Genomic DNA, 9,458 nt, shown 5'->3' with positions numbered 1-9,458 from the left:
GCCTCAGGGGACGGTTCTACTGGCCTGGCTGTCGACGGGATGTGGAACTTCATGTGCACTGCTGTGACACCTGCACAGCACAGAAGGGCCCAACTCAATGCTCCACTGCCCCCCTTCAGCAGTACCTGGTGGGGGCCCCAATGGAAAGAGTGGGAGTGGACGTCCAAGGGCCTTTCCCATCACAGAGTCAGGGAACCGGTATGTGTTGGTGGCTATGGACTATTTCACGAAGTGGCCAGAGGCCTACGCGGTGCCGGACCAGAGCGCAACGACGACGGCCGAGAAGCTGGTGGAGGAGATGTTCACCCGTTTTGGGGTCCCGGCTGAGCTCCACAGTGACCAGGGGCGTAACTTCGAATCGAAGGTCTTCGGGGAGATCTGCCGGCGACTGGGGGTGGAGAAGACGAGAACCACACCGCTCCACCCACAAAGCGAAGAGTTGGTTGAGCGCTTCAACCACACGCTGGCCACCCAGCTCGCCATTCTCACCAGCTGCCACCAGCGGGATTGGGACCGACATGTGCCCCTGGTCCTTTGGTCGTATCGGACTGCGGTGCAGGAGTCCAGCCAGTGCACACCTGCCGCTCTGATGTTTGGACGGGAGCTCCGGATGCCTGTGGACCTGGTGTTCGGGTCCCCCCCCCCCCCGAGCCGGAGAGTGATGGTGGGCCAGAGATGGACTACTACAGGAGGCTGAGGGAACGCTGCAGGTGGTTCGTGACTACACCCGCCAGGCCCAGGCCAGCGCCGGAGTACGACAGAAAAGAGCCTATGACACCAAGTGCCAAGGGGGGGTTTTCATGCCTGGCGACAAGGTTTGGGTGTACTGCCCGGTTCGCCAGAGAGGAGTGTCCCCCAAACTCTGCAGTCACTGGCAAGGGCCGGCGGAGGTCGTGGAGCAGCTAACAGACGTGGTGTACCGTATCCGCATGCCGGGCCCGGGACGCATCGTGGTGTTGCATCGGGACAGGCTCTCACCGTACCGACCGCTCGCTCCGGCAGACGCCGGGGCAGGGGATGATGGTGGCACCCCATGTTCTGACCCGAGTGACTTTTCCCCCGGCGGCCGTGACCAGCCGGTGCGCCAAAAGAAGGCACCTGGACATTTGCAGGACTTTGTGTGGGGTAATGGGGTCCTCGGGTACGACTGACCCCTTAGGTGGGGGCTATGTAGCGGGTCAGGGCTGTTTGGGGTTCTGTTTGTACAGTTCTGTTTGTTTATGTTGCCATAGTGACGGGTGACGCCCTCTCGCTGCGACGGTGTGTCCATCCGGGGTCAGAGGGCGCCCTGTGTGTTGTTGTTGAGTTCCCTCCCCAGACGCCTTAACGCCCACTCACATCCTGGGCCATCTGACCTCAGGAATTCGCATGATAAGGTGGGGCCAGGTTTCACAACGAGCTCATCCGAAACTATGGCTGATTGGGACCCACACCCAGTTTCACACCCTGGCTTAGGCGATTAGAGGATCATCAGGGGGTCCTTTTGTCCCTCTGTGGGGGGATACTCCCACTAGGGTTAAATCTGGGACTCCTGACCACTTGACCTTAGAACTGAAGAAGCTTCTCGGATGAGAGGTGAAACGTCTTCAAGCAACTTAAAGAAGTCCAGACGCTTTTCTTTGCAAGCTCCTTAGACTTCTGTGTGTACAGTTATCGCAAAATCTAAAATTATGGCTTTAGATGCCTTATGTAAGACTTATGACCTCGATAAACAAGACTTCTTCCAATACTTGCAATTTTGTGACTATATTGGCAAAAGAATAAACAGCTGTGTCCTTGGAGACTTCTCGATTGTTATCATCTTCATTGACGCTTATGACTCCGAGAGTAACAAAGCACTGATAAGTAAAGTGTACAAATGTATGATTAAGCTTAAAAGGACTCAACAATTTACATAAAACAGAAATGGGAAAGAGAAATGGACATTGAGATTACAGAAGATGGGTGGACAAGTATTTGGGTAACGCAGTTCACAACAACTAATTCCAACATGTGGCGGGAATTTTGTCATCTCTTGGCTCTTGACGGAGGCGGTCGCACTTTCTCCTGCTCCCTCTCCCTGCCGGATACTCGATGGCCGGTTGTATCGTGTGTCTGGCAACACTATCGATGGAAGACATTGAATAACATCTACCAATTCGGAACCATGGCCTATTGGAGCTGGCTCAGACCCGGCTTATCGAGGAACAAAAGCAGCTACAGCTGTTAAAAAACCCACAAGGCTGGCCAACATGATAGATGACGGGCAGGACTGTGTGTACTCAGACTGTGTTTTTTTGAATGCAATATGGATAAGATCTTGGAGAAGAACAACGGGAATTGAGAGACCTGGTGACTAGTGACGGACATTAGACCTACTGTAAAATTGGATGCAGTTTGTTTGCACTAACCAAAACCACTACCATCTTCATCTCATGTGGCCCCCCTGGCACCAGCTGGATGCTCAAGGCAAAAGCTGATGGGAATAACAATTCTCCCTTAGATAATAAGACTGTTGTGACTCTCTCCCTCCTCATTCAAGGTCACCCGCGTCGACCGAAGATTGTTGACTTTTGCCTAACCGGGTGAAGGGACACTTTCTCTCGGCTGAACATGGAACACACACACGCACACCTACACATGTACACTGACACAGACCTACACCCACCCCCCACCCCCTCCAAACACCTTTGAAGCTTATGTCTTCTATGTTGTGAGTTATGATTCATGTGCTATTTACTGAGGTTTTTTTCTGTTCTCAAACTGAGCTCCCTGTTGGAGTTCTTTTTTCTCCTTGTCTTTCCTCATGTAGTGCATTTTCCATTGATATACCTCTCTGACCTGTCTTCCCCATGTGATGTTGTGTAATGTATGTATGGTCGGAAGGGTAAGATGGAGTTGGCAAAAGGTCGGCAGCCTTAATCCAATTTCCTTCGGGGTCAACCTTCGGGATCAATAAAGTTTAATTGAATTGAATTGAATTATATGTTTTTTCATAGGACCTAAACAAAAGTCTAAATTCAGTGCTACACCTGTGCTGTGCTTGAGAAACTGTGGGGAGGTGTCAGAGTTCCTGGGTCTTTGACCCAGTGCTTTCAGTTTTGTCAGGTTTAGTTTATGTTGCCACATCAATGTTCTCACTTCCTGCTTTTCCTGTGTCAGCTCGTCTCTTGTGTCGTTAGTCAGATTATGTTCAGCTGTGTACTCACCGGTCTCTCATTATCATCCTTATCAGTCTGTGTATTTAAGTCCTCTGTTTCCACTTGTTCACTGTTGTGTCATTGATGTTATGTTGTCGTTTCTGCCTGCGTTCAGTTCAGCCAGCCATCCAGTCTTTCAGCCAGTCAGTCCTTTCGTTCCTGCCCTGTTCATCCACTCTTTGTAATAAACAATCTTCCGTTCTTCATTATCCACGAGTCCTGCGTTTGGGTCACTTCCTCGCCTCCACACAACACAAATCCTGACAGGAAGTCACGGCGAAGAAAATGGCTGGGATTTATCAACTGTGGTAGCATTCTTTAATGCATAGAACTTCCAGCAGCAGCAGCAGTCATTTTGCCATATCATTTTTTGATTGGTCGACATGGTGCCTTTTTCCACCAACATGAACGGGCTGTTTTTTTTTGTATTTTTATTTTTTGCTCATAAGCAGAGAGTGCTCGCCGCGCTGTCCTTAGACAGTAAACGTGACAAAACTATTGAAGAAAAAACACGTATATATTGTTTATCATGACTCTGGTTTTACGTGGACTATCAACACAATTTAAAAACTGGTATATATCACCTTGTTGCTTTGTCATCTTAAAGTGGTCATGTGATTGGCTTACCAAGACTACTTTATTCTTCCTCAGCCAAACAGCAGCACTCATGCGATTGGTTTGCCCCCTGAGCTCCAGGTGTTGTGCCAAAAAGTGATCATCTACCAGACAGTGATTGCTGCCCGCAGGAGCGTGCACAGCTGCTTAAAGCTGTAGCGCCCAGATTACTTACATAGACAGCTACTTCCATTCAACTGATATAAGGTGCGGTAGACTAAAGACAGCTTCAACCGTCTGTTTGTTGAAAAATAGTAACGCGACCGCACCGCATTTTCTTTCTTTCTTTCTTTCTTCCTTTCTTTCTTTCTAACGGTAACAGCGTTGTAACGATAGGAATAGCAATTAGTTAGATTACTCGTTACTAAAAAAATTAACGACGTTAGTAACGCTGTTACTTGTAACGCCGTTATTCCCATCACTGGATTCCACCCTCAAAGATATCATCGATTTGATGAAAGCTAATCTGCTGCTTTTTTCTGACTATCCTCGGCAAACATTGGTGATGACATCGTTGTGGAAGTTGATAAGGCAATAAAACAACACACCTATAGAGTGAATCCTACCAACCAACTGGTTTTAATGTAACAGTAAGTTGAATATCTAGTTAAACATGGGTTAGCTGTGCCCAGTAGCAGTGCATGGAGTTCGCCCTGTATTTTGGTGCCCAAACCAGATAACATCCCACGTTTCTGTACTGATTACAGAAAGGTTAATGCTACATACGTTACTAAGCTAGACCTCTCCGGAAAATTATAAAGGTATGATTAGATGATGTTCGTCAACTGTGAAAACCTGTTTTTGTCATCTGCCATAATAAACTACACACTCTTTGTTAAAGTCCACATTTGGGTCATCTCAAAAGAAAACCACACAGTCTGCCACTGCTGTTTGTCCTTGTGTTCCTGCTCCCAGGATAGCTAAGGCCCAGCCATTCCCTGCAACTGTATCAGTTTCTCGGGTGAGGATGGCTAGGACGGCTTTGTCAACAAAGATATGTTTATTTACTTCACTGACCCCATTCTCAGATGGCCAAATCCCTACACTCTGAACATCTCTGTGGGACTGAAATGCGTTCTGTGGAGGAAACAAAGAAGTCCTTTAAAAATGTTGGTATATTTGGCTGATCCCAAATGCTCCTATGCCGTTCTGCTCCTCTCATCACCCAACTAAGTGACTCACTACTCGTATGAAATAAGAAGACCATATGGCTGCGAATCTGATGATACATTTACAAAAACATCAACATAGGTTTGACCTAGGCTGCAAACCAAGTCAAGGAAACAGTCCTCTTGCCTACCAAAAATCCCAATGTACAGACATTGAAGTATAATGACCTTACCAATGGTGGAGTGGAAATGAGTCCAGCCTCTTCCCAGGAGACTAGTTCCAGAAACAAGACTGTGTATTGATGTGGTCCTACCTTTATTTGCATGGTACCTCTCAACCTCACATAAAAGTTCTGGCTTCTTCCTTTACTAACATTAATGTTAATTATTGTCTGTGTGATTTTAAAAATACTATACCATACAGTAAAATGTCCCAGAGACATTCTGGGACTATTTAGTTTAACGTTGTAAAATGTTTTCATTCATTTATTTTGTGCACTGCACCATTTTTGCATACATTGTGTTTTCTGTTCAAATAGTTCTGCTTTTTCAGTCTTATCGACCACTACTGCCATGTACTTTTTCAATAGTAATATTCCAAATAGAACGAAGTATTTTATTCTATTTGCATAGTACTTTTTATATTGTATATAGTATTTTATTCTAGTTTGTATAGTTATTCTATTCTACTGTTTTTTCCCCTTTTTTTCTTAATTTTTACTGCTCTTAACTTGTACTTTCTGCCATGACCAAAAGATTTCCCACATGTGGGATTAGGTTTATCTTGTCTTATGGCTCCAGTCTATAAATATAATAAATCAATACATTTTTCACATATGCATGGGAGCAATGAGCAGAATTGAAGAAGCGCTCAAACATGCAAGCACATGCGTTGCTTGAGTCTCATTGGTGCAGGCAAGCAGCAGGTTCAGCTGGCTGGGCTTAGATTCTTGCAACACTTAGTCACATGGGCTGATGATTATCTCACACAAATAGGCACACAGAGCAGGGATCTGTGTATTCTGTGATTGCACAAGCCCTTCCCCCTCCCTTTAGAGCTCTCGCCCTGTCGCTCCCTCCGTCTCTCTGCTTCCCTGCCCTTTTCTGTTGTCTCTATTTTTCTCTGTAGTGCACGCCTACACGTAAAGGCACACACTCAGCCAAAGCAAAATTGTCGGTGCGCAGCTACATTTGCGATTTAAGAGGTAGGAAAACACTGATTATTTTTCAAACTACTTCAATTTTCATGTGTTTTATTCTTTAGTCAGTGCTGGTACGCCCCTTCTACAGTACGCCTGTTTATCTCCACTGGATACCTTTGGGTATGTGTGAGGAAGAATGTCTGTGCCTTTGTCACTGCATATCACAGGCTTGTTCAGACCATTATGGACCTATATTGTGGGAAACTTTCAATGTGGAAGCTGAGGGGATTGCTGGGTGTCCTAGAAGAGCAGTTCTTATTCCAGTCATGTTTGGGCTAGACATTCCTGCTTCCTTTTATTGTTTCTTAATCCTGCCAATTTTTACTAACCCAAGCTGTAATTGCTATTTCTCTCACATATTTGTAGCACTACTCAAGTGTAATATTCTGGATATTTTTTTTACATTTTTAATTTTTTTATTCACAGATGACAAAGAGGATACAGTGTTAGGGAGTCTGCCCCTGCTCAGTTTCCAGATTGGAGGAGTAGAGCTTTCAGAAAACATCACCTGCAAATTTGCCTTTAAGGTCAGTAACTGAACATTACAAAAGGTTCATATATAATTGCTTGTTATGGAAGAAATACATTGTGTATTGAACAGCATAGATCTATTAAATGACTTTGGAATGTGCAATTGTTGCAATAAATGCATTGGTTCTTATATAATGCTTTTCCATCTTAGCAGTCAAAGCATTCGCTTCACTCTCCCATTCATACATCAGTATGTATTTTCTATGTAAGTGCTTATAGCTAGCTTTCACACTCCAACAGATCCATCCAAGAGCAACTTAGTTAGTAGGTTAGTATTCTGGTAATCGCCAATCTTCTGATTAGCAGATGACCTGCTCTACCTCCTGAGCTAAAGCCACTTCTGTAGTCTTTAGTCTGTAGCTTAGTGGAAAGCAAATATGACTTGGTTCTTCGTATTAGTGTACTTTGCCTTAACTTATACAACTGATTAATGAAGGTCTTTAGAAAGGTTCTCTTTAGCACAAGATGATTTTTATAATGAAATAGGCAGCTGTTATAATATCCCATATAGTGGGATGGTTGTTACCTGTTCTCCTGAGTGATAACAGTTCCTCACAGAACAGCTGTTTTAACCCCTGAGCTCCCTTGTGCAACAAAACGTCTCATTGAAAAAATTAGGATTTGCTAATGTTGGAACTTTGTTGTTGTTTTTTTGCCTTGGTGTAGTGAAGGATGTTGATTTGGTACTGGCTAATAAAAGTTTAATAGCCTTGGGCTGAGGCAACGTTTACATCATAGTGAAAGATTTATGTTTTATTTTCATTTAAAGAAAAGACCTGGGATTAGAACAATGGATTATTATTAAAATATATTCAGTTATTTTAAATGGTAAATGGACTGATTCTTATATAGCGCTTTTCTACTCTCCCGGAGTACTCAAAACGCTCTATACAACATGCCTCATTCACTTCTAAACACAAGTGCAAACTAATCTACATTCACATTTATTCACACTCCAATGAATGCATCGGAGGGCAACTTGGGGTTAGTATCTTGCCCAAGGATATTTGACATGTAGACTGGGGAAGCCAAGGATCGAACCACTGACCTTCTAATCAGTAGCTGATGTGCTCTACCACTTGAGCCACCACACCCCATTTTAGTCTTTAGTACATTATATTTGCCTTTTATTTTCAGCTTTTACTGCAATCACTGTTTTCTTTTTCACTTTTCAGTAGATCTAGGCTTTTCTGTCACTCTCTCTTCACTAGTGCAAACTCTGGCTCAAAGTCCAGTTTATGTACCCAGTGTGTACACACACACAAACAAAAGCCCAAGTAGGTTGTTTACTGAGTGGAGACAGACTGCTTTTTTCCCCCCTAAAGAACATGAACTGAAAAACCCTTTTTTTATTCAGTGTTGTTACAGTACTTAGTACTCTTGTCTCTTTTCCTCATAACTAAGGTATTTGGTTTTGGGTGTACAGAGACCATACAGTTACATAATAGCAGGTCCATCAGTGAGTGGTGTACTCGACCAGCTAAGTCAAACTGTGTTTTTTATGTCTTGTTAATCCTGTTGCAAAGTGTTAAAACGTTAAAACGAACACAGATAATTGCAACTCTTGTTTTCACATTTACAGAAGCATGCGGGAGGTCATTGCTGACCATTTTCAGTGTAGCAAGATTTTTTTCCTTGCTAATAACAAAAATAGATTGGTGAATATGTAATAAAATCTTTCTGTTAAGTTCAGAAAAGCGGTCATTTTGAAACCATGAACATGCACACCAAAATTTCAGGTCCTTCAGTTCATCTATCCATCCATCCATCTTCATCCGCTTTATCCGAGGCCGGGTCGCGGGGGCAGCAGCCTAAGTTCATTGTGTAGTTTTTATGATATAGCTGCATCTGGCTGGGTATGTGTTTATGTATGAGACAGATAATCAAGGCATTTCAGTTTTTTATCAGCATGGTTCAAATATCAGCTCAACTAGCAAGCTATTGAAACCGGTTTTATCAGCAGATTTACCACCTTCCTGTACAGTGGTGTGGGTTAACCTAGGGTACATTTAAGGGTTTCAGTAAAGTTGACAAATGTGCAACTAAAAGTTATGTTTCACCTTAGTGTTCAAGCCAAACCAAAATTATTATATTTTAATAGAAATATTTAATCAAATGTCAAAGCACTTTATACAACTTGCCTCATTCAGCCAAGCACTTCTTTCTACTGAAGTGCTTTCTTTCTAATATTCATACATCAGAGGGTAACTTGGTATTAGTATTTTGTCCATGGATATTTGACATGCAGACTGGAGCAGCCATGGATCAAAACCACCAGCCTTTCAATTAGGAAAGGATCTGCGCTACTATCTGAGTTACAGCCACCTGAGAAGAACTCAAGGTTCTATATCATGTCAATTTCTCCTTTATGGCAAATAAGGCTGGCTTGTCAGATTTATTCACAATATCAGCTATTGTGCTAGATTTATCTGAAAGTCTTATGCTGTGGGACTGCATATGACTGACACTTTCTTTTTACTATTCTTAAAGTTAAAATAAGGATGCAGAAATAGGATTGGGTTTTAAAAAACGATTTTCCCAAGTCAAATTAATTTTATCTTAAATAAAGCAATATCGAGTCATTAAATCTCAAATCGATTTTTTTAAATGTAAATGGACTTTGCCAGAAATGCCAGAATCTCAGGTTAAAGCTCACAAAACTATTTTAATGACCACTAAACAGCTAAAACAGTAAATGAGAGCAGTTACACGGATTCAGCACAAAGATGTAAACACAGAGCATTGTTCACCTGATGGCACATACGCAGGCATGCCATCTGAGCTGAAAGCCAACATCTAACAGATTCTAAAGATGCAGGTTT

General features: G+C 43.2%; 1 protein-coding gene across 16 annotated transcripts in view; it reads left to right on the top strand.

Annotated features, from left to right (window-relative positions):
• The first annotated feature begins 5,938 nt into the window (after positions 1–5,938).
• The window catches only part of plekha6 (pleckstrin homology domain containing, family A member 6), a 70,058-nt gene continuing 66,538 nt past the window's right edge, over positions 5,939–9,458 (top strand). For 3 of the 16 annotated variants that reach the window (XR_013909354.1, XM_080302170.1, XM_080302169.1), the window contains exon 1: positions 6,172–6,632. Coding sequence is in view for 11 of the 16 variants with exons in the window: in XM_080302170.1 (XP_080158296.1) it covers positions 6,228–6,632 (405 nt within the window). In the remaining 5 variants the exon portion in view is untranslated. Of the gene's footprint in view, positions 6,109–6,150; positions 6,633–9,458 lie in introns of those variants that run through there. The other 13 variants (XM_080302174.1, XM_080302172.1, XM_080302171.1 and 10 more) reach the window with 8 other exon arrangements.

The sequence above is a fragment of the Astatotilapia calliptera genome, chromosome 5 (genome assembly GCF_964374335.1).
Source record: "Astatotilapia calliptera chromosome 5, fAstCal68.1, whole genome shotgun sequence".
Lineage (NCBI taxonomy): Eukaryota > Metazoa > Chordata > Actinopteri > Cichliformes > Cichlidae > Astatotilapia > Astatotilapia calliptera.
The sequence above is the reverse complement of the archived record's forward strand: the minus strand, read 5'-3'. Positions and strand labels throughout refer to the sequence as shown.